The sequence below is a fragment of the Sander lucioperca genome, chromosome 7 (genome assembly GCF_008315115.2).
Source record: "Sander lucioperca isolate FBNREF2018 chromosome 7, SLUC_FBN_1.2, whole genome shotgun sequence".
NCBI classification, from domain to species: Eukaryota; Metazoa; Chordata; class Actinopteri; order Perciformes; family Percidae; genus Sander; species Sander lucioperca.
In genome coordinates, this window is record NC_050179.1 from 33,873,908 (window position 1) to 33,900,123 (window position 26,216).

A 26,216-nucleotide genomic window follows, 5' to 3' on the forward strand; every position below is an offset into this window, starting at 1 on the left:
GGTAGACGCTATAGGGTTCCAATGAAATACAGGAGAAGATGCCTGAACAGGTTTATAAAAACTCTTTCATTCCTCTAATAAGGAGGGCGTGTGATGAGGGGGCTGTGTTGCACATATTTGAATGCACTTTACGTCTGTTATTGCACTATAATTGAGTGTATTTTTTAATGTGGCAACCCTTTATGTCCAAGAACAATGTCCTTAAGGATAATTAAAGTAATCTTGAACATAAGAAGTTGAGTTCACAGTTCAAGTGGTTTTGATTTACTTTGCCGTGATAACTCTGCTGCTAGGCAACTGACCTGATGAAAAGGGACGCTCTTGTTTTCTTTCCAAAAAAAGATGATTTGGTGTTTTCACTTTCACACGCACACACACGCACACACACACACACACACACACACACACACACACACACACACACACACAATGAGTAGCATTAACATCATAGAAGACAAAGTTGACTAAGTAACTTCAGCGGGCCCTGGCAACTTGACAAAGATGGTGGTGGGCAATAAACCCAAATGTAAGGCTTCAAACTAGACCTTCAGAAGCCTGTGAGACAGGGCTGTAGTCAAGTCCACCTTTGTCGAGTCCAAGACCAGGACTAGTCGAGACCGAGTCAAGACAGTGAGGAACATTTAGTTTCTTCACCCCACAGTGTTTCTGGGGAATACAGTTCTTTGTACACCTTTTAACAGAAAACATTGTGCAACTGATATTGTCCTCGGGTCAAATTTGACCCCTTTTTCGAAGTTTTTATATCAGAAATATGGGTTTCTTTCAACGGAATTTCCCCAAAAATAACACGCAACACTAAAATAAAAATTGATGATCACTACTTTCATGGTCTACCCGGGTCAAAATCTGTGATAATACATAAACATATGTTCCTTTGATCTTAACTATTAGTCAAATAAAAAAAAAAATTAGGCATAATTTCATGTAAATGAGGTGCAGTGACCATATATTCCAAACAGAAGTGTAAAACGACGTAATAAGTTGGAATCCAGTTGGCTAAGAAGATGTAAGACAGACCTGGGGGAGACGTTACAGGCTACGTTATGCTTTATAAACAGGCAAACCAAGCCATGTCAATTCTGGTCAATGGGAAGACAATACAAGGGTTAAAACTTAATCTGACACACATGGAGAAGTCTGATTGTGGATTCATCTGCACAGGAATAAATCGCTCGAAACAAGAATAACCTTTGTGAACCGTCGTCACGGTTGCAGTAATAACCACTGGACTGAGGTTAGGGAACGACCGTGGTTTCATGATTAAAAGAAAGAGATGTTGGAAATGGGAAACAAACAGCGCTCTCTCACATGTAACGTTGTGTTGTATCCGTCCACCCCGACCTCCTCCATCTGCTGACTCCGTCGCTCTGTAATAATGTCACTTTACTTCCTCTTGTACTCCTGATGGACAAGAGTCATTGCCACGTGAATTTGACATTTATTGTTAGCTGTCAGACTGCCGATGCTGTTGTTTTTCTCGGTAGATCAGCCATGCAACACAGACGTGTGTTTGCATGCAAACGTGTTCTTTGTGAAAGCAGAACTTCCTGTTAATGTATTTGACTTTTTCTCCGATGCCGATCTCCGTGTCTCTCAGGCTTTCTCGTGGTGGCCGGAGCTGATGGCCGATCACGCCGAGACCTTCCTGTCTCTGTACAGAGCCAACATGGACGCCGCTCTGCAAGTCCAGCCTGTCGACTCGTGGGACAGCTTCCCGCTGTTCCAGCTCCTCAACAACTTCCTGCGCACCGACGGTGAGTCTGATCTTTCCTTTCTAGGGGAACGCACGCTGTCGGACTCAGCTGTGCTTTGAGCTGAATGCTAAATTGTATTAAAGGAAAATTCTGCTATTTTTCAACCTCAGTCTTATATCTCCTATATATAATTATGGTTCATTCTGACTTTGCACTCGCCACCTCCAGCAAAACCAGAGTGTGAGTGTGAGTGTGTGAGTGTGTTCTTGTTTAACTATATTTGTGGGGTCCAAAAACCGGGAATACAGTATACTTGTGGGGTCCGGACAGCTTTGTGGGGCCAAAATGCTGGACCCCACAACTTTAAAGGTCTGTTTGAGGGTTAAGACTTGTTTTTAGGATTAAGGTTAGAATTAGGTTATGGTTAGGGTGAGAGTAAGGGTTAGGCATTTAGTTGTGATGGTTAGGGGCTAGGGAATGCATTATGTCAATGACGGGTCCCCACAAAGATAGTGAAACAAACGTGTGTGTGTGTGTGTGTGGTGTATGTGTCTGTGTGTGCGTGTCAACGGTACCAGCTGTACCGTTATAAGTCAGGCTACATTAGTTTGGAACCTGAGGTCTCTGCACAGCCACAGTTCTGACAAAGTAATGTACCAAAGCCACTCTAAAGTGATCATTATTGTAAAACTGCGATTAATAAAGCGTTGGATCAACTCTCCTGCTCAAAACCAGCTTGCTTAGTTTAATACGAGAGCAGATTGTGATCTTCAAAAGTCATCGGCCACGCCTTTCTCAGTCTGCTGACCCCTTTTTCTCCGATGACATGTCTCGTTACAGTCGCACTTGCACTTGCAAAACATCTCCCAACTGCTTGTTTCATTAACTGAGTGGAAATGTAGCTAATCCAGTTCAACGCAGAAGGTTCACTGTGATTTGAGCCGTTAGCCGTCCGAGTGTCAGAAACAGTTCGGTGTATAATTTTCTGCTGCCTTTAATCACGGCTTCACTCTGCCAGTTCCTGTGGGCTGCAGACCAACAAGTGTGTGCAGCAGTCTGATCATCCTACACACACAACCACAACCACACACACACACACACACACACACACACACACACACACACACACACACACACACTGCTTAAGACCTTCTCCAAATTAAATGTTGTCAGCTTTCTCTCTGGTGGGAAATCAGAAAGTGAAAGATCCAAACTAATTCCAAAGAAAATCTCTTTCTAGTTTCACACTGCTCTTAATTCCAAAATTGGAGGATCTGTGCATCATAATTTATGTGCATCCTTCCTGTTGTTGGCTAGTGTCTTTTAGGCCCCTACAGTCGGAAAGTTAAATCAATCAGTCAGTCAACCTTCACTGACACTCGTATATTGATTAAAGATGGAAGCTGAAAATAACAAAGATTAACTTGAAATGATGAAATTTGTGATGCTTCAAAATCATTTTCCATCTACCTTTTTGTAGATTTATGATTAGTAAACCATTTCCTGCAACACCTCCACACAACAAACATTTCTTTGGAATAAAGGAAACATTTTTTTGGACACCCACTTACTCCTGTAATTTTTTTTTTCTACATCTCAAGGTCTCTACGGTGTGGGGAAACAAAATCAAGAAAACAAACGTAGGAAATGATGATGTTAACGTCAGATTAAAGTGTGACAAACATCAACGTTGCACTGCTGCGTTTCAGGTTGTTGTCGTATTTGCCTTCCCTGATGAAGTGCATCTCACTGTTGAAGATTTCATCTGACTGCTGGAGAAAAGAAATCGTCTCATTGTTTCCTTCCATCCAAGCCCTTCCGTCGGCTCGGAGGCTTTGTCTCGGAGCCAGCAGAGATTTGGCGAGATGCGAGGCGTTATTTAACATGGCTGATGCCAAAGTACCTCGAATACAGTAACAGACAGGCAGGCAGATAGACAGACAGCCCAAGGGCACTGTTGGGAACAAAAAAACTCAGTGTTTCATTATGTGAAGAACCCACAAATGTCTTTTGTGTGTGTGTGTGTGTGTGTGTGTGTGTGTGTGTGTGTGTGTGTGTCATATCTTTTCTATATATTTTTTTTTTCTCATTGCCATTCTCTATTAATGCTGTAATTATTCCAAGTGTCACAACATTAGTCCACTTAAATTGGAGCGTAATGAGGCAATAGACGGAGCCGAAACACAGAACAAGCGACATCATAGTTTTGACTGTTTGCACAAATGAGGTCTTCCCTCTTTCATAATTATGTCTGAAGTGAGAGAAAAGAGACTCGTCTGAGTTCAGTCCCAATCAGACGCTCGGGTGACACAAGAGAAAAAAGGTTTGATCCTTGTCACAGTGATGACGTGAGCAATCCTCGACTTTTCAAATTGTTCACAGCATTTTGTCAAATATTCAAACCGGTCAGAAAAAATCGACCAAACATGTGGGCTGACAGCCGATCTCAGGGTATCTTTTTCGACTCTTTGAGGATTTTCTTCCAACGAGTGCATTACCTCTCTGCAGTTCTGTAGATTATTTAAATGCTCACTTGATTGTCAGCATGTGAAGGCAAGCATTTTTTTGCGAGGGAGGCTGGTTTTTTTTTTCTCTCTCTCTCTCTCTCTCTCTCTCTCTCTCTCCGGAGGGCAAAAAAGGCTAGTGTTAATCATGACGGAGCAGAGCGAGAGGAATTAAAACTAATGAAGTCCTGAGAGAGCAGCCTGCTCGCTTCTCACCCAACACTCTGTCTTTGTCTCTCCTCCTCGCTGTGGACTGTTAGCGTCTCCACAGGGATTTATCTGTCTGTTTGACTGTCTTCCTCAAACCTACAAGGAGGGGTTTGGGCGGGGGTGTACACAATATCGTGAACACCTGTGCAGTCAGATTCAAATCCTTGAATTGCAGCCCTTCTACAGTGCAAATTCTGCTTTTGGAAGGCTTGTAATGTTCAGGTTTTTCTTGAGACTTTTAAGTGTTTTTCATCTTTAAAAAAAAGAAGAAGAGTTTGAAGAATGTAGTCTGGGTCCAGGCACCAAAGAGAGACCAGCCAGGTAAAGGAATAGGCCAACAATTCACACATGATGTAAATTGGGCGTTAATCGGCATTCGGGTTCAACAAAAGTATTGGATGGGGTTAAAGTCGAGTTCTCCCACACCAAACTGGGGAAACCATTTCTGTATGGTTATGTCTTTGTGCACGGAGGTATTGTCATGTTGAAACATGAAACACACTTCCCCAAGACTTGGAGGTAGATGAGAAAATTGATACCACTCTGATGTCTGCCCAGTAATATGATGCTACAGCCAGTTAGCTTTGCTCAGCACAAAGTGAACAGGAGGAGCCACTCTGGCTTTGTCCAAATGTAACGAAATCAGACACGTATCTCATTTGTTTAATCCGTACACACACCACAGTGTCAATATGACACGTTGTGGACCAGACCAATAGCACACTAAAGTAAAAAACATGTTTGAACGTTTGATTAGTACAATAGAATTGGTATCTGGCCACAGGGTTTGTTTGTTCAGGATCCTCATTAGCTCCTGCATTGCAGGTGCTATTCTTCCTGATGTCCTTACAACTCACTTGATGTGGCAAAATGTGGCAATGCAATAATAAATAAAAATAAAATAAGGGTTGTGTAATGTAGTCTCGGTTGTCTGTTTTAGTTTTAATTGGAAATGGTCTGAGGTTTTACGTTTGCTCACCTGGTCTTCATTTTCCCAGTTCACCTGTGCAATGGGACGTTCCACAAACACCTGCAGGACCTGTTCGTCCCCCTGGTGGTGCGCTACATCGACCTGATGGAGTCGTCTATCGCCCAGTCCATCCACCGCGGCTTCGAGCAGGAGACCTGGCAGTCCGTCAAGTAAGTGTCCGCCTGTCACCTGTAATAACTGGAGTTCCTGTCAGAGGCAGAGCTGTCAATGCACGCACACGCGCGCACACACACACGCACACACACACCCACACACCCACACACACACACACACAGATATAGAGCACATGTAGTTGGTGTTTATGTCGCTGGCTAGCTGCAGCTAATCTCTGTACCGTCGACTGTTTGGGGTAAATAATATAAATAGACTAATATACAAAACTCTCCAGCAGCAAAATTTGCATGTAAAATTCAGTCCCCGTAAGTGCAACACACTTTGATCGTGTTGCAGAACGTTGCGTAACTTCACCTGTGGCACGGGTTCCTGTACATGTCACACACATAGATGCAGTTGTGTGCCAGCCTGGGTGAAGGTAATGAGGGTTACCGCTTTTCTCGAGAGTGTATCATCAGCTCGCTATGATGTTTGAAGACACTGCCGGTTTGTTTTGCCGTTAGATTCTTTGCATAAAGTGTGATCAAACTTCCGGTGTAGGCTCATTTTATTTCAAACTGTTTTGTCTGTACCATCACTTTTACATGTGTGCGTGTATCATGCCCGTCAACAACAAGGCAATGCAAAGTGCTTCACGTAGAGACAGAGAAACTGTCGCTACACTCAGTGGCACTGAATATTTCTCCCTCCATTTTAAAAGACGCACTGTAAGATCATTTTGATCCCCTTTCTACACGGCCTAGAGAAGGCATACGGACACAGGTTGTACAAATCAGCTTTTACCTTTAGGGGCATTTGAGCCACAATTTGCATTAAAGTGATAAATTGCTTCCGTTAATAAGTTTCCACGTGGACAAAGATGTGTTTTTCAACACCAATATTTCTGAACCAGTCTTCACTGATTTTCCCCTCAACAGGGGGTCCTCAGAGTCACTGAAGGTCCAAATTATTGTTAATAATGTCTTAACATGAATCCAACATATTATTAGCAAATATAACTCCCCACTGAAGATAGGCTTACTGGCCCATAGGTAAGGTATAGTCAATAAGGCCATCCACAGATACAGTTCATCCTATTTTCCGATTCACTGTGCCACATGTATGTTTAACATTAAAACATGATTTCTAAAATAATGCCGACAATTATTATTTTAATAGCTTAGTATTCTATGCAAAAATAGGTATGTATAAAGGCTTTAGGCTGCCCTACATGTTATAATAGGCACAGTTTAATATGTAAATTCATTTTATACAATATATGTAGTAGAGGTCCCTGCTCCATCTCTCTTTCAGTTAAGGGGTCCTTGGCTTAAAAAACAAAGACCCCTGCTCTACAAGAACTTAATTTGAGTTGTCTCTCTTTGTCTTTTTTACCTTCTGTTTACTCTCAGCAGTAATGGTCTGTTGAAGTGTGATACTGGCTGCCGTATGAATGTAACAGAAACAATAAAAGACTGAACAAAGCACATGCTGCACAGGACAGCAGAGGAACAAAAGGAGGCAGAGCAGATTGTAAAACTTAGACAGCAAGGACACACGGCAGTCAGGAACAATGAACTCAGAGCTGCACTCTGAAACGAAAAACTGAAAACAAATTGAAAGAATAGAAGTGAGCAGTGGCTTTTCTGTCTTTTAATGGTGTTTGCTATTGATCAGTTATTGCACGCAGAACAATTATGATATGTTACTACAGCGAACACCCACTGTTATTGTCTCTATTTCTTCTCTTTCCCTTCCATTCTTTTAACTCTCTCCTTTTTTCCGCCATCCGTCGACCTCGCTGCTGACTCCGACCCGGCAGGTCGTTGACTAACAATCTAGCGAGCGTCCCTCTTCCCAAAGTCCCCAGCCTCCCTCTCACGCTGCCACAGATGCCCAGCTTCTCAGCACCCGCCTGGATGGGACCGCTGTGTGAGAACACGTATGTATGAGGGGAGGGCAAGACTAGACTAGAGGTCTTCACACCGTCTAAGAATTTCTTACCATGATTAATCTCACGCCGAATTCAAAATGGTATCCATCAATTGAAGACACCCAAACAGACCCAAAGACAATAGGACCTGATGTTCTGCCTCCAGTATGGCTGGGTATCGTTCAAAAAACTTTGATACCGATACCAATACGTGGCTTTGATTCTGGTTCCTGAACGATACTTTTTTCGATACCAATTTTAACAAAAAGAAATCACAACATTACACATTATGGCACAAATCTTTTTATCTACCTACTGCGTGAGCCCCGCCTCTCCGTGTAACGTAGAGTTTCTCCTGCGTGTCTCTACGACGTGTAACGTTGGACAGCCAATCACGGACATTATTAGATCTTGTTGGAAGCATGCTGCATGCTTATTAGCTCACTGACGATGAGATTTACTCCTTAGGTATTGAAACTTGGTATTAAATGACGAGGCATTCTTCGATTCTCGATGCTAAGCAGGGAATTCGGTCGGTGCCTAAAAAGAATTGAATTCGGTACACAGACCTAGCCTCCAGTTAGTTTGAAGTCAGCGTAGATCTCCTGGTCTGTTACATTCTCCTGCTCTGAACCTGCTGGGAAAACCTAAAAAAAGACACCATGGACCAGATGTTTAAACCATGCATACATTGAGATTAGGGTTGGGCGATATGGAGAAAATCAAATATCACGATATTCTTGACCAAATATCTCGATATCGATATTGTGACCATATTGTAGGGTCAACCATTGGTGCCTCAGCAAAATATCTTCACAATGAGATAAACAATCCTCAATACCGTGGATATAACGACGTGGTTAACGGCAAATCAAAGACCAGCTAGAACAGTCTGGTAAGTTCAGAAAATGACATCTCTTTACTGTAATGCAGCCTGTAAAACCAGGAACAGACAACACATTATACGATATCTAGCCTCATATCTCGATATAATATTGATACATTGCCCAGCCCTAATTGAGATCTATAAAACAGATTCAGGCGTTAAGGGCGGTTTCATAAATTTGACGAAAAGAATGCGTATGCATGTTTCTGTCTTTGTGCATACACACAGTTTTAGTCGTGAATCGACTCCTGGATCTGTTCAGGTCGGGTCTTTGGGTTTTCGGGGGTTCAGGTATGGGTGAAGACCTCTAGCCAGGACTGTCCTCTTGTCTGTCCCGAATGCTCAGCAGTCACGTCGCAGCTCTGTTTCTATCCGTCCGTCTGCATGCTTGTCAAAGAGTCACATCACTAAAAATGAATTATTACAGTATATCGGGGAAACTTCTCCAGTCAGAACTTCACTGATTGTGTTTGTTTTTTTACTCCCCTACACAAAGCCCTGCTCAAGTTTTAACGTTTTTACATGAATACTTTATTGAAATCCACAAAAACTGCGTCATGCTGTTCAGTCCCGTTCTCTGAGAGTGAGCTGAAGAGCATGCGGCATTTTTCCCGTCTGCGTGAGCCAGGCTCGGCGTTGGAGAGGGAGATTTGTGGTTTCAAATTGTTTCTGTGACACTGTGGGTCTTTTGTCAGCGGGGCGCCGCCTGCATGCGATTGTTCCTCAGAGACTCGGGGAAGATTTTGCGATGCGCCGTGTGTCTCGAGTCCTTGTGCTGTGCAGTGTGCATGTCTCGATGTGAATGATAGCAGTGTAATAATAACACAAGTCAATTTTCTATTGCAGCTTACAAGGGATAAATCTACCCGACATCTTGTAAGTTGAGAGAAGTTCTGCTTTCACGTGTCCCTCTGGATCAGAACATAGAAAACTAAATGAAGAGAATAATCATGACTGTCCTTCAGTTTTCACAACATGTCGTGCTCCCTGACCCTTCATGTTTTGAGATAGAATTGATTTTAAGGTTGTCATTGCTCACCAGGGAACAAAAGAAAGTTCATGTTCATGTGGATTGTTTATTTTATGTGTCTGGCTAACAGCTGATTGCAAATACAATCCATGAATTCAGTTTTGCATTTAAGCAACTTGAGAACTGATCTTAGTGTATGTCTATTTAAAGTGTAAAATCACAGTGGTACCCTTTACAAATAAATAGATTGTAGCACGTCAAACAAAACACAAAAAAATATATATATCTTAAAGATCTCTGTAATCTAAAAGAGATTGAATCAACTTCGATCCTTCGAAGGATCGTCATTATTGTAAAACACACGGACCATCTCATGCTTGGTTTTGCTGTATCATACCACCCCCCCCCAGTTTTTACTCCAACAGAGGAGGTTCAAGCTAAACTGGATGGTGACACACAGCTAATTAGCTACAGTAGCTTTCTCGATTTACGACCCTCGAAGGTCAGAACCGTCGAGACGCCTTGTAATTGGTCAACAGCTATGTGTCAAAGTTCACCAAAGCTGCCCCAACAAACAAATCCACTGATCGCAGCCATCCCTTTAAAAGTAATTGATTCTGTTGCGAAATGTTGCCGCTTTAAATGCTGGTGTGATCGGGCCTTAAAACAGGCAATGTGCATAGAAGGAAATACATAACAATCAAGCAATTTATACCAAACAAAGACATGTTATGCACATTAAGTCAGTTATTGAGCAGAAATCAAATTCATTCACTTGTTCTCTCAGTTTCTCAAATGCGAGGATTCGTCTCTTTTCTGTGATTTATATCATTGACAAAGTGGATAAACTTTGGACTGTTGGTTGGACCAAAGAAGACATTTGAAGACAGCTTGGACTATCTGAACTTGGACATTCATCACTCATTTTGGACATTTTTAAGGACTAACTGACCAGTTGTTTGAACCCAAAACAATGGAGAGTTTAGTCAATATTGAGACTAATCGTTGGTTGCAGTTGTGCTGTAGATTCAGCTGCGACATCCGTGACAGATCCGAGGTATGATCTGAATTCAGCCGCTCGGCCCACTTTCAGAAACATTTCTGTACGTTTGAATGTGTCCGACAGTCTGTTTTAGAGTGAGTGAGTCTGCAGCAGAACTGGCAGCGCTGGTGGCCGTGTTAGGGAAGGGGGGGGCACTAACGCTCGACCAGGAGGCTGGTCGTGTTTCTTAAAAAGGCTCCTCATTCCGACTCCCCCAGCCTTCTTTCCCACAACACAGAACTACACTGTTCCTCTACCTCACTTCACTTGGCCCTCCACGATCAAATGAAGGAAAAAAAGAGAAAAGCTGGCACTTCATTAGCGAGCACAGACGGGCGAGTGGGATAGTCCCGTTCCCCGGGGAGCGGGGCGGAGCGCGCTCCGAGAAGAGCACCACTAATTAGACATGAGGGGGATAGCCACCGAGTGTTTAATTGCACCGCGGACTCAGCCCAAAGCGTTTATTCCTGTGCGCCACTTGTTAAGGTAACAGTCTTTTAAAGGCGAAGTGAGAAAAGTGAGGGAGTGAGTGCTGCTTGTTTTAACCCCCTCCCCTTCCTCCATCCTACGGGTGGTTGTCATTCTAGCCAGGCGCTGTACACTTGGATGTCGGTGGCGGCGAGCGTTGCCATGTGTTGCTGTGTAACCTGTGCGCAGGGGAGAAGGCGGGGAGACGTCCATCTGTCTCTGTTTCAGTCTGGTGCTGTGTTTACTGACTGAAAACCACACAGCTCTGTACCCAAAAACCTGTTGAAGAAGCTGAATACACTCGTCTTTATTTCTTTTTCTCGGGATAGATAGAAGATACTGAGCGTTCGTGATGTTTTTCTTTGTCACCACTGGTTGCACAAATTGCCAGTGAAGAAAGGATCAAACCAGTGAATGTGTGTGCACAGGAAATACAAATCCAAGAGTGTTCTGCCCTTCATTTTTTACTACTTAGATTTATTTCCATCTTTGGAAATCAGTTTGCTGCACAGTAATAATCCATCAGTTCACAACTTGTGCGTTTGATGACCGTTTGATATACTGGATTTGTTATTCCGCTGTTGAAAATGTCATGTTTATGACCCATGTTGTCAGGAAATCAACTCTAGAAGGCAAACATTAAAAAACATGGAATGATATTTTGAAAACGATGAAGTGCATTTGGTTGATACTTACATTACAACATGTTTGGTAAGACCTAAGTCTGTGGGTCTGCAATTTCCTAATAATAGTATTTAGTTTCCAGGAAACAGATTAAAACAACACATCAAAGAAATTAGTTGGAAATTACAGACTCATATATAAGAAATAAACATTTTGAAATGTTTCTTTTCAACAGCAAATTGTAAAGCCTTTTGAGTATTCTTAAATGTGTTCTTGAAATGGTTCCTGCTCACAGCTGTATCACCATCAACAGATCACGTGAATTAGACATGAAAATGAAATTATGAATGACATTGGCCCGTCAGCTACTTAGTGCAAGCCGCAATCATTTGCAACTACAGTGTAGAGACTCTCTTCCTCCAAAAAAAGAGAACGTTGAGTGCAGCAATACTCAAAAACCAAACAAATTCATAAAAATGGAGCTCTGAAACACCCAAATGGGTTCACCTTAAAGTTGTTTAAAGTAACTTCACACATACAGCGAGACATCAAAAGTGATCAGAAGGGAGAAAATTCCAGATCACTTTAGGAAAGGTAGGAAAAAGAGCTAAGCCGCGTTCGGACCCGACAACAAACGGGGGGTGCGTTGAGCACCCTGTTGTGTGCGCAAGCACTCTGCCTTTTTAATACCACGAGTTCACAGACACGACTCTGCTGATTGGGCAACACCTGTGACCAATAACCAAGAGTCACACCCAACAAACGAGAGAGAACATAACTCAAAGCAGTTGCACACCGTTGCAAGGAAACGTTCAACACGGAAACCGTAGCACGGTGCACACCGTTTTGAGCTTGAACGTTCCCCTAAAAGTCTAATCGGCATTACATTTAGTCATTTTCAATCCACTGTTTTATATTCTACATCAAAAACTGATGGATGGTTTGGAAAAGACTAGCAGTACGTAAAAGAGTTGTGTGGAACAAATGAGCCTCGTAGAAGATCCTTGTAGGAAACCGCAGAAGCTCCATGTGAGAAAGTGTGTTGTTGTTATTGTCTTTGTGGTATTCGGTTAGTAACCCTCTCCATCCTCGCTGCAGTAATGGCTCGGCCACCTCGGAGGATTTGTTCTGGAAGCTGGATGCTCTGCAGATGTTCGTGCTGGACCTCCATTGGCCGGAGCCGGAGTTCGCCAAACATCTGGAGCAGAGACTCAAACTGCTGGCGAGCGACATGATGGAGGCCTGTGTCAAGAGGTCAGACTGAGAGGTCGCCACAGCTGGATCAGGACCTCTGGGTTCACATCTGTCTGGATCCTTCTCACTCTTTCTTTTTTTTCTTTTTGTGCCACACATCTACCAACGTGAATCCCTTCTTTTTTTTTAATACTATAAAGATAGAACACCACCCAGTAAATGCACACAACTGTCCCTTCAGTAATTGGCTTCCGAGTTCAAAAGCAAATCCAAGCAAAGTCATTTCTAACCTAAAAGCTCAACAAACTGAAATCTAACCTGCTTTTGTGAAGCGTATTGTTAACACTGACACTCAAATAATTTTTAGTTCTGTGGACTTTTTTTGTAATTTAACAAAAACTTTGACAAAAATGTGTCACAGCGCTACAGAACATTCATTACATTTCAGCCATTTTTTTGAGCAACAACAGTCATCAGTACAAACCTCTTTTTGTGTTTTTGCCCCCACAGAACCAAATCTGCATTTGATTCCAAAATGCAGAAAGCGAGTAAGTCAACGGACTTCCGGGTGGCGCTGTCCGTCTGCACCATGTTCAACTTGCTGATGGACGCCAAGAAGCAGTGCTCCAAACTCTGCGTGCTGGACACTGGTCAGGAGGTAAGCTAACGGTCAAATAGTCTCGCTTTTTCGCTTTCTCGCTAGTCCACACAGCATTCTGGGATGGGAGAAAAACGTTCTCTGGTTTATTGGCATTTCTTTAAACCAATCACAATCGTCTTGGGCAGCACTAAGCGCCGAGTGGAGCCATGGTGCCTCTGCAAAATAGCCTCAGGAAGGAACTTGTTTTGGTGGAACGTGTACGTTTTAGGCGTGCAACGGAAAACTCCGGACAGATAGTCTAGCTAGCTGTCTGGATTTACCCTGCAGAGATCTGAGGAGCAGTTAACCATAGTCCTCAGAAATCCACCAGAGTTTAGAAGGTAACGGACACCCGGCCGAAATGAGGGACATCCGGCAGAATTGCCGGCGGCAACGGAGCAATCCCAGAAGTGGAACGTCGTGGATATAGACTAGGGCTGCACGATATGAGAAAATATGCGGTAACGTTGTTGAGTATCGCGATAACGATATTACTTGGGATACATACACAGTGTACTTAAAGTTACTCAGTTCTGCAGCTTTCAGTATTAAAATACTACACTGTTGAATTTAAAACAATTGAAAGGAAATCATTTCCAACATTCTTTTATTGAACAAATTGAAGATTGAATTGAATATAAAAGGCACTACTAAAAAAAAAAAAAAAAAAAACAGTTACATTTGAAAGTGTAGTTTTCTGCTGACATTTTCTTTCAACCAACACAAAAATCTCAGGAGTGTCTTTCGCGATATGGTTATTGCGCCAGTTGATATTGCGATGACGCAAACCGAACCAAATGAAAAATGCAACAAGGTTGCAACTTCACCCCCGAATCCACCGAACTATAGATGTGAAAGCGCCCTAAGAAAACTATTCTTGTATTACAAGTTTTCTGAAATTCCAATGTTTAAATATGCAATTGAGGCATTATCGAATTATAACTTTTGGTGAATTTAGGTAGAAATCTACAGGTGCTAACACCTACATTTTGGATGTTTTTTATCCAGTAGTTTTTGAAGAAGACATGTTATAGAAGCAACATAACCCAAAGATTGAACTCTGCGCTGAATTATTTCATCTTTGTGAGTGAATCCTTTATTTAATTGCAGCGATCTACTGAGACAAACTGATTTCGGTCTGAAATCATAACCAGCCGCTGATCCTGGCATTATCTCATTTCTAGAAATAATCTCAAACATGAGGAGAAACTGGAACAAAAGAAATCATCTTCACGTTGGCAGAATATTTTCCTTTGTTTGTAGAAAAACGAGTCTTGGCTGAATATCAGAGTAAATCACTTACGACGGACGGTCGGTCTGTATTTTTCAGTTTGCATCTCACAGCTTCCCATCAGAGACTCATCCCTCGCTGAGTGAAAGTGTGTCAGCTTCTAAAAAAAAAACCCTCAGCCGTCTTTTATTTTAAAACTCACACTGAACAGGTCGAGTCAAACTGTCAGCCACTAAAAATGTGCGTTTCCCTCCACAAAAATCCAGCAGGCGGGCAGTTCAGGTGTATTTGTGTTCACTTGAAAACAGCCAAACGCTCGACACGAGCTGTTAAATGGATGACCGTGAAGCCCGTGCAAGGCAGGCAGCCTTGGCGTTGCTGAGAGCGAAACCCTTGGCCGCAGACAGAGAGCTAAGCTCGCTGCTCTCTTGACCTTCAGATTGCTTTCTTCTCCAGCTTCCAATAAGCCAGCGCCGCTCAAAAAAACACCGTCCACCATTCATTTATTCCTGAATACCCGCCTGCAGAAGGACACTCTGTGTTCCAGCTTCATACACACACAGCATCCGCACACAGACTGGTTCTAGTGTTGTATTGGCATGTTTTATTTAACATTTTTTCAAAATGCAAAAACGAAGACGATTTCAGATACAAAGCAAGACCAGAAACTACAATGAAAAGAGGAAATAAAGGGGGCGGGGTCACAGTATAAACAGTTTATCAACAGGTAGAGCTGTAACAATTCCAAATTTTGCTGTACAATTAATTGTGTCCGAAATAATTGCAGTTAACAATATAATTGTCTCTTTCAGTCAAATTAAATGAAATTCCAGGATACATCTTTTGGTTATATCACTGTTGTTGCGGCTGTAAGCAGTCCAACAAAGTGCTGCCGCAAGGGACTAAACACTGAGAGATGCATAAACACACTGGCCCTCATTTATCAACCTAACGTAGAAACCAGCGCAGATATGAGCGCAGAAATCCTCTTACGACAGGCTTCACATGTGATTCACGAAACGTTCGTATCACACCAATCAGAGCGTAAGAATGGTCGTACATTAATAAATGCAGCGGCTGGAAACGATAGTAATTTAAATATCACGCCCCAATATATTCTCAGTTTTGAGGCCTCGCCCCTACAATTTACGACATGGCGAGACGTAATCCGGCTAAGAAGCGGCACTTTTCAGAGGTGGAAATGAAACCCTGATATCTCAGGTTCATTTGCACTAACGTGTGTACTATTTGTCATCCTGAACACTGGTATTAAAGGCTATAGAAAGAATGTGGGATGGAAAGAGATTACTGATGTGGTCAACAGTGTTGCCGTGGTAAATTGGACTCCAGCTAAAGTTTATTTAATTTATACATCCTTGACACATGTATGCTATAGTCCTAATAGTAATACACAGGCTTATATTGCAATCTTTTAGGCCTACATTTAAGTGTACTTATATTTAAATAAACACACAGTAGCGGACTTTATGCAGTGTCTTTTATTTTATTCATGTTTCTTTTCATCGATCCTTCGCCACCCCGACCCTGACAGCAGAGGTGCTGGAAAAACAAGCCGGAATATGTCGGTCAGTGGCAGAAATAAATTGTTCACTTGCGGCCATTAACAACACTTTAAAAGAGAACCAAAAACCTGAAGAATAAATAAAAATGTTTTCTGTATTGAGTATCATTGCCAAACATAACAACTATACCTTTTAAAAGCGAGGAATAATATCCTGTCTCCTTGGTATAGCCCTCAGTTGGGGCTGTGCTGGACAGTGCTCTCTGGGCATCGGGTCATCTGGCTCCATCACTACATTTATGGCACCCTGTTTTCCTGCACGATGTTGTGGAGAACCTGACAGGCTAAAACAATGTTGCAGACTTTTTCTGGCGTGTATAGTAGGATCCCCCCCGCTGATGCAAGACAGAGCCATCTACCCTTAATCAATCTGATGGAGCGCTCCACCGTGGCCCGTGCACGTATGTGTGTACTGTTGTACCGGCGTACAACAAGAGGTCTTCTAAAAGAGTGACTTCTCCTTCTCCTGTTAAACTAATTATATGCTGCACCGCAAGTCCACACTACATACTTTCACTGAACCGGGTGGTTATACCATGAACCACCAAAATCCACAGAATGACTGAAGAAATTAGTGGAAAGATATTTCATGATTACTTCTGTGGACATATTTCAACTCTTCTACATGTTTTTTTTTATTTTCAAAAATGAAATGTCACTGATGATGTATTAAAATGATGTTTTTTTCCCTTGTCTCATGTCCTCTCCCCGTCCCTCGTTTCCATGTGTCCTGGACATCATTGTTTGAATCCCAGATTGACAAACAATGGGTAAGTCGTTTTTTTTTTCCTGTCACACTTGTCCACACAAGCTCTACCTAAAATAAAAGTTTTCTTGTTTCTAAATCGTACCCCTTGTAAATGAAAGATCCCGAGTCATCAACCCAGCAGAATAGCATACAGAAGTACATTTTAGTTTTCTATTTATGTAAAAGTGGAGCCTTTTCCACTGGCAGTGGCAGTGGTGGAAGTATTCAGATCCTAAAAGTACTAATACCACACTGTAAAAATTCTCTGTTACAAGTAAAAGTCCTGCATTGAAAACTTACTTAAGTAAAAGTATGTAAGTATCATCAGGAAAATTTACTTAAATATTGCCGTTATATTGTTGGGTTGTCTAATTTTTAACAAAACATTTAATAAACTACATGTGTTTTGTGTGCAAATGTAGTGTAGTAGTAGTAAATGTTAGTAACTAGTAACTAAAGCTGTCAGATTAATGTAGTGCAGTAAAAAGTAGAAGAAAAGAATAGAGCTCGAACGATATATCGGCGGCCCGATATTATCGGCCGATGTTAGGCATTTTCCAAACTATCGGTATCATCATTTATAATGGCCGATAAATGAATATTTAAAAAATAAAATAAAAACGGACGAAACACCCTTCAACCATGTTCTGAGTGTTGGCGTTGTATAGTTTGTCCACCAGAGGGCGCTCTACAACGTCCCTGTCGGCAACACTCGTGTTTAACCCTTTAAGTTTCATATCATAAGAACTTTAATATATGTTGATGTCCCTCTGTTCTGTTGTGACAATAAAACAAACAAGTTTATTTTTAAACTGCATTATCATATTATTTTAGTGAGTAAAAAACTACAAATAACTAATGTTAGGGAAATATGTTTATGTTTTGTTACGCATTTCTGGATTTTTTTTTAAAAATATATATCAGCCAATATATCGGAATATCGGATTTTTAAATCACCAAATATTTGTATCGATATCGGCCTTAAAAATCCTTCATCGGTCGGGCTCTAGAAAAGACTCATGTAAAAATACTAGTACCTCAAATTTGTACTTAAGTACAGTGCTTGAGTAAATGTACTGGGCAGTGGCTAATCCGATTTTAGATAGTGTGTTAGAAGTGCTCGGCCCTTTACCGGACCTGCAGTGAGCTCTGCTAATGTAAAGCATCATATCATCAGCATCAGGTTAAAACTTTATACATGTTTTCTTTTTTCAGATTTTTAGAAGGGGACTCTGGGGGATTAAAGGGGACGTATTATGCTTTCCCTTGTTTTCTGCCATATCTATAATGTTACAAAAGCTGTGTTCGAAATTGTTCCCTATCACAGAACTAGTTCACAATATAGTGTGTTCGCCATTTTGTAATGGTGTTCGAATTCTCCGCAGTAAATTTCATTCACTATACTATCTTACTCTACTATACTATTTTACTCCCGTATACCACAATGCAATGAGGACGTGTTTTCCCCGAGGAGAAGAAGAAGCAGAAGCACACGCGGAAACTAAAAAGGAAAAATGGAGCGGGCTTCTTTTTCTAAACAGTGGAAATGTAACATGCAACCTTTTACTCTTCTCCTGTTTGTTTCAGGGATGTATTAGAAGTATTTTTGTTATGGTTTGTTTACATGATGCTGGGCACGCCCGCGTCCGTCACACAAATAACCGGCACATCTACTGACGCAACGATATTTTTAGTGTCCGAAATCTGGTTTGGTCGTTCCCTCATATAGTTCACTATTTAATGAACACTATATAGGGAATAGGGAGTGAGTGAATGAGGGAACGGTTTAGAACACAGCTATAGTCAGATGTTCAAATAATGAGCTATACGTACGTAAAAGAAATCCTTTCTTTTTTTTTCTAATCTCAGCTCAAGCTGATGTCAATGTGACAGATTTCTTTGAATGGTCATCTGCTCCAGCCACATTACTACAGTGTTACATGCACCGCTACATGTAGCTACATGCTAACGTCAGGGAAACCTGTAATCTTGGTTGCATTCCTGATGGAACATGTCCGGCCGTCTATTTTGTGGTTAAGAATCCTTTATTGGTGATTTTCAACGATAAAAAAGCCGCTTCGAAACAGTAAGTCCCTGCTATCTGTGTGAAAGTAAAAGGCTGTTTCTTGCTGCATTCATGTGGTGTCGGAATAATCGTAAAAATGATTTTCCTACTAAGAAAATTCACACTGCATTAACAATGTTAGATTGGGCAGACGTCTGCGCTCTCCAAGTGCCTTTCTAGTTTCCCATGAATATGGTTCAGTTGATGCACGTCCATGTTCCCTTGCCAGTAGGTGTTGTGAATGACGCCTCCTGACCTCTGACCCCTGACCAGCAGGCTGAAGGGTTCTTGAAGAACTCTGTCTGAACTTGATCCAGACCCTTTGGTGTGGTCAGTCTTCTGCAACGAGTCTTAAACTCTTTTCGATCTGCAGCAAATCATTTGGCCATTTCTGATGCCTCGGCGACAAATTCTGCTGCCCCTCTTCACTTTTACCTCTTGTTTAGGGACGTCCAGATTTCGATTGGCTTCAGACGTTGGGAGTTCAACTGGCAAGCGAGCAGACAGCCTGGGAAGAATTTGCACTTGACAGTTTAATCCAGATGAGAAACTCCTCTGCTTCTGGATTAATGAATTCTGCTATTATAGACCCTCTGTTAAACTGGGCCGATCAGCTGAAATCAATGAAAATGCTAATCAGTCTGCTGTCTTTTTCTTGCTGAGGTCATTTAAATAGTGCCGGGGGGGAGGGGGGGGTCGTGTTGAAAATGTGACCCGGTACAGATTCTAAAACATCTCACAGAGCTGAAGTAGCGGCTGCAGCTCAACGACCAGATAAATGTTTTTAAAAGCTCTTATTGTTCTTTTCGGCGTTTTCGGCAAAGACCAAACAATTTCTTCTCCTCCTCCTCTGCTTTTTTTATGCCAGCTTTTGTAGAAACAAAGAAGGAAAAAGCAGCAATGTTAATTGAGGTAAGAAGAGACAAAAACGAAAAGCTCTCAAGATTTGCCAGAAAGATTCGGCCGCTGAGAGGGAACTGCCATTTTGCGGACTTGTGGAAGAAAAAAAAAAAAAAAACATTAGGGCTGGCGGCGGTGACCTCCTGGACCCACAATTTGTCAGCGATCTATACGCTTTGTTGATTGAAATTTTTAATTTGGGTGTTCTTTAGACGGCCAGTGAAAGGGCATTGTCGCCAAGAGATGAACTCCCCTGCTGCTGCTGCCATTCAGCGTCAGCCCCAGCCTTTTTTTTCCCCTCTCCTTCCTTCAAGGGAAAAGGTGATGAATAGGCCATGAATATGTTTTGGGAGGGGGAGGGGGGGGGCAAACGAGACATGAAATGGCGGATTAATTGAATCTTGTGTGAGCCTTTGGTCCTCGCAGCTGGACCGGTGCTTTAGAGAAATACAAGGCTGCTCTAATTGTAGGGAGACGCACAAAAAGTATCCTTCAGATTCCTTCGCTTTTTTCAGCACGGACGGGAATGTCATTCAGCCGAATAATGGCCCTATTAGCTGCTTAACTCAGCGCCGTTACACGGATGGTAAGGTTTTTCACGCCTCGACTCATCGTGTGTGTGTGTGTGTGTGTGTGTGTGTGATGTTTACACCAAGTGTTGTAGGTTTTTCTTTCTGTCTCTTACAGCGCAGACAACACCGTTGGTCCTTATCTGGGAGGCGAGGAGTCATTTTTTTTTTTTTTTAGCCAATGTGTCCTGTCAGTTTCCTGAAAATAATAAATGTATAAAATGAAAATAACATTGTTATCCCCCCCCGTCCCCTTCCTCCCTCTGCAGCAACAGTACCACTCCAAAATCGATGTTCTGATTGACGAGGCGTTCAAAGACATGATTTCCTCCCTCGTCACAAAGGTAAATGCCTTTTTAGCCAATCAAATCCTCTCACTTCACTGGCTGTTCACACTCAGGATTTCTCTATTGTTTGGCTCTTATTTTAGGGCGAGTGGGGTCAAACCGTACTCTTTTCAGTAGGTTTACACATCTTGTTATTTACTCATTATTCAACTCTTTGGATTCGATTTTTACTTTAACTCTTGATAGAAATTATGATGGATTTAACACTTTCTGATTTTATTTCATTTACTTTATTTGTTGTCTTTTTTTCAGGGGGTTTGACATATTAATTTATGTATACCTTAGTTTTTAGTAGTTTTTTTTTTTTTAATTGTCTTTATTTTTATAATTTTTATTTTTTTAATGGGTGGCTAAGCTTTCCTCTTAGATATTGGATGATTGAATGACCGGACGCTGCAGACTCAAGACAATAGAAACGTATTTATATATATTAATAGAAAGCTTGAAACACGTTCTGACTGCACTAGCACATTCATTTTCACATTTTCTTTAAGAAAAAGAAACAAATTTACAGACAAATGTGATTTTTGCAGGATTGACGAATGAAGCAGTACGTTGTTTTTGTGACCCCCCACCCCTCCTCCGTCTGCAGTTTGCCGCTGTTTTAGACGGCGTCCTCTCCAAACTCTCGAGATACGATGAAGGGACATTCTTCTCTTCAATCCTCTCTTTCACAGTGAGTAGCCTTGTTTTTGTCCCAGGAAACAGACAGCACCGAGCTGTTTCTTTCACCGCTCACTCAGGCAACCTGTTGTTTGCTGGAAACCAGATCTTCCCATCTGATCTTCAGTGTCATTCTCCTTCTTTATCTTCTTCTTCTTCTCGCCCTCCCTCCCCCTCTTTCCCCCCTTAAAGGTGAAAACCGCTGCCAAATATGTGGAAGTCCCTGTGAGTCCGTCGATCTGCCTGCTGTGTTATTATTCACCCTGTCCGTCACAGCCGGTGTCCATATTTGTGTTTCCATCCGCATTCAGACAGTCGAAGCGTCGGCTGGAAATGCAAAGCGGCTGCTCTTTGCATTCAGCCTCACTCATGTGCTTGTTGGATTTTTTTTGTGTGTATTTTTGTCATCATACCGTGTTAAACGTGTGAAAGATAAAGAGGTTTTTTTTTTTATTCCATCTGCAGCTCATGAGCCAAAGATCACACAACAAGCCTAATTAATTGCACTCTTGTCCTTGGAGATGTGTTTTGCTGGAGTGTCGCTTTGTGGGCGGTGGCGTTTGGGTGTCAAGCGGTTAATGAACGGCGGCGATGTGGCAAAGATCAGAGGCTGCAGCTGGCCGAGGGAGAAGGAGGAGGAAGAGGAGGAGGTGACGTGTACGACACAGGAGTTTAAAGTGTGGAGGGGATGAGGCGTTAACGCTTTGGCGACGTTCGAGGTGTGAAGGAGAGAGAGGTTTAATCTCCAGAATTAGATCTCACCAAGATAAAGGTGACCCCTCGTTTTCTGAAGTGATTTACAGCTCAAAATTAACAAAGTACAATTCCTCTGTGATTTGTGATTTTGCACGTTTTACTTTGTCCATCTCTTTGATATGAATTCTGGCAGTTTTATCCATCCACTGGGATTAAATATATTTAAAATCCATTTTCCCAAAGCTCTCAGGCTTCGATCCAAACGGCACGAAACACTGTGAAGGAAACAGAATACATAAAAAGGAAAGTGTATTATTTCTCCTGTCTTACCCAAAGTATTTCAAATTAAATGTTTAACGACTGTAATAAAATACATTTCCTCTTGAATGACAAAACAAGTCAACGTCTACCAATGGGGGCAGTTTTTTTTTTAAATGTAATATAAGTATTACTTAATGGGCAGATGTCACACTCAGCGCTGGGCTCACCCAATCTCAGCTTCACCCGCCTTCTTTGGCCAGAATAAGATATATCAATCAAAAAGTCAAATATGACAACACAAGGGTAAGATGTAATTAGGTCTCCCATTGAGCAAGATGTGGCAGTAAAACAGTGTGGAGCGGTTTATGGAAATGTCAGTGTTTCCATCAATCATAAATTAAATGTAGGCTACTTGGAATCCACCATTTGGAGAGACAAATGGTGGAGGATCTTTCGATAAAGATCATCCTCCTGAACAATCTGTCCCCCTCACTTCAGAAATTACGGCTACGCCCCTGGATGGATGGACGGATGGATGAATGGACGGATGGATGAATGGATGGATGGATGGATGGATGGATGTGTAACACTTCCAACTTTCATCCACGAGGCCAGATTTCACATCCTGTCACAGACCTGCAACTAACATTCTGTTATGTTTTAGTTGTTCTCCGTAACCACAAGCTTTCAGTGCCCTAAAAGGAAATAATTTGATGTTTTTGGAATTATTGCTTTTTTATAGCCGAGAGTTAGATGAGAAGATTGTGTTGTGGATTTGAATAGTAAATATTCGCAGTCACCTATTCGTCACGCCCCTGGTTTGTAACGGCCGTAACACTGCACATTCTTCATATTTGTCCCCTCAACATTTTCTCTATGGACTGCTTTCAGGATCTGGAGTGATAACCCTAACCCTAAGCCTCGTCACTGCAGACAATAGTTTGATTTTTGAATAGTTTTTGCTGTCAAACACAACATTGCTTTTTATTCGACATCCATTAATTGGCATTCTGTCTCATGTAAAAATATCAAAATAATAAAAACAATGTTGACTCAGATTTTTATTATATTTTTGTCAAGGATGCCAAAACTGGGAAAACATTAGGACGTCTTATAACCACGCACATATTAAGTGTATCCATGTGATGGCTTTCTATTTCTTTTGTTTTACTCACATTTTGTTGTTTTAAAAGGCCAAAACTAACATAGAAGTCCTTGGAGAAGTATTTCCGTCCCCTAATTTGTATTTCAATTTGCATATAAATGAATGCCAATTAGAGTTCTGAGATCCTCGAAGCAGACTTGGGTATTTTGTATGGAAAGATAAAATGAAATAAGCATAATTAAGTCATTCAAGGGCACAAGTAATGATTCATGATATATGTACTAAATTACTTAATTAAGACTACAGAATAAGTATATTAAATGCCAAAATAGTACCCTTTGTGGAATGATTTCTGCGTTGTGCGTTTTGTATTTTATGAGTTGCATTTGCTGAAACACAGATGTGAGAACATCCGGCACTCAGTCATTAACAGCTGAGAGATAAAGAGCAGCCCAACAATCTCACCCGACCTCCTTAATCCCCTGCCCCGCCACGGTACATCCCACCTATCCCATCATGCTCTCTGCTTCCCGTTCAGACTTCCTCCTCCCCTGAAATTATAATGTAACCGCTACCTTGGCCTTTTTGGTCTTTTGTGTGGAGGGAACCTGACGCAGGTAAGCCTCTTGTCCAGGTGGGATGACGAGGGGGGGCAGGGCCTCTGAGGAAAACATGAAGCTTTCGCCCTCGAGTGTTTACATTTTGGAGACTTTTCTTTCTCTTATTTTAGATGGAAATACCTTTTTATCACATTTTTACATTTATCTGACAACTGCAACCAGTTACTTTATACTTTTATTAATTACATTCAACATGAGATATTGACTTTTGTCAACTTTTTAGGAAATTTGAAACATTTCAGTTTGAACTTTTAGAGAGTTTAGAGAGTAGAAAGTTATTGCACCAGGACAAGACTTTCTGTCTTTCTTTCTTGTTTGCCTTTCCATCTTCAACGAATATAAAAGGATGATTACCAGACTATTAGGGTTGGGAATCACCAGAGGCCTCACGATACGATATCATCACGATACTTATGTCACGATGCAATATCATCACGATACTTGTTTTACGATACAATATCACCACGATACTTATGCCACGATACGATATCATCCCGGTACTTATGTCACAATGTGATATTATTGCGATTTTAAACATCACCGTCATATCAGCGTCCACACCGCCCCGACCGTGCTGAACTCAAGAAGCATAAAACCCGTTTTAGAAGAGTCCCAGTCGGCCCTAATTGATGTCCTCCCAGACAAACCTGGATTAAACATTTAATACTTTCTCTACTTTAATTTAACCCTTGTGTTGTCTTCCCGTCGACCATGCAACAATTTTTTGTCATTTTCTTTCTACGTTTTTTTAGACATTTTTGAAACGTTCTTTCACCAATTTTTTTTTCAAATGCTATAACATTTGCTAAAACACCCAGATTTAATAAAAATAGTGAACTGATCATTTTTTATACTTGTGAATAGCATTGTATGGAACTATCCACGCTCTCTTTTTGACAATTTGGTTGAAAGAAACCCAAATTTCTGATAAACTTTGAAAATGGGTCAAATTTGACCCGAGGACAACAGGAGGGTTAAATAAATCCTTCAGTACAGTGTATAAGTGTGCCGCGAAGTATTAATATTACTGATACTGTAAAGGGTTGGAGTCCTCCAGTGTGTGTTTCTCACACTGACTCACTCGTGTTCAGCAGGACGGGCGTGTTCACGCCTGCACAGCCAAGACTCCAGTGACTGACAGCCACACATGCTCAGATCAAACATATGCAACGCTGGCAAAGCAGGAACACAAACACCGGGGGAGTGATCATCATCACTGGCTCTTCACCATGTTTAACACAACACAGTTCTGCAGGAAAGCATATTCAAATCAAAACGTATTAACTGACTCTTGCCAGGGGCATTCTGAAGGGCTGTGGATCATAATTTCCCCGGTTTGAGTCTGCATGGGGACTTTTGTATACTAAAGGCAAAAAATGCAGCCAAAAAACAATTGTTGTTAAATCTAAAAACTTAACTTGCCGTTCCAAAAGATTATAGAAAGATAATTTGTCTTCTTTTGCTGTTGCACCATACACTGTCAAACAGTAGGAAACAATTGATTGAACAACATTCAATTAATGTGCACTTTAGTAGCTGTTAAACTGTTTTGTTTGAGCAAAATGTGATTTTCAGACATTTTGCATGTGATGCATTCACATGATACATAGATGTGTGAGATATTTCACAATGAAAATAATTTTAAGTCACACAGGGCACATGTGCTTTTCAACATTTTACATTTGAACTATTATAGTTCACATGTGAAATAATATTTTACCAGAGGTGAGGTTTTATACAAGTTTATAAATGTCATGTTTCTTTACGTCATTGAACTATTTGCAAATAACAAACGCATTTAAAAAGCAGGGCCTTAAAGAATATTGATTACAAAATAAAACCCTGCGTACAGATTTTAAATGATTGACTAGTTCAATTAACAAATCAACCAAAAATTCATCCATAATCGTCCAATCAATCGTCCACAAATACAACATCACGACATTATCTGGATATCTGTTTTTCAAATATGCTTTTCTTAATTTGATATGATAAAATATTCAGTATTAGCGAAGGTTTTTAGACTGTTGGTCGGATAGAAGAGGCAGTATGACTGCTGATGGATGCTGTCAGTAAATCAAGTTTTAGCTGAAGTCTTTATTGATGTATTAGCAGTTAATAAACACTGGCCAGGGTTCAGCGTTAAGTTTCTTTTTCAC

General features: G+C 41.4%; 1 protein-coding gene across 6 annotated transcripts in view; it reads left to right on the forward strand.

Moving 5' to 3' along the window:
- cadps2 (Ca++-dependent secretion activator 2) overlaps window positions 1-26,216 on the forward strand; it is a 224,676-nt gene that overhangs the window by 177,358 nt on the left and 21,102 nt on the right. For 2 of the 6 annotated variants that reach the window (XM_031279714.2, XM_031279715.2), the window contains 10 exons: window positions 1,619-1,775; window positions 5,428-5,569; window positions 7,336-7,455; window positions 9,179-9,208; window positions 12,535-12,690; window positions 13,141-13,288; window positions 16,839-16,853; window positions 20,635-20,709; window positions 21,305-21,388; window positions 21,568-21,600. In XM_031279714.2, the coding sequence (XP_031135574.2) occupies window positions 1,619-1,775; window positions 5,428-5,569; window positions 7,336-7,455; window positions 9,179-9,208; window positions 12,535-12,690; window positions 13,141-13,288; window positions 16,839-16,853; window positions 20,635-20,709; window positions 21,305-21,388; window positions 21,568-21,600 (960 nt within the window). The remainder of the gene's footprint in view (window positions 1-1,618; window positions 1,776-5,427; window positions 5,570-7,335; window positions 7,456-9,178; window positions 9,209-12,534; window positions 12,691-13,140; window positions 13,289-16,838; window positions 16,854-20,634; window positions 20,710-21,304; window positions 21,389-21,567; window positions 21,601-26,216) is intronic. The other 4 variants (XM_031279716.2, XM_031279719.2, XM_031279717.2 and 1 more) reach the window with 2 other exon arrangements.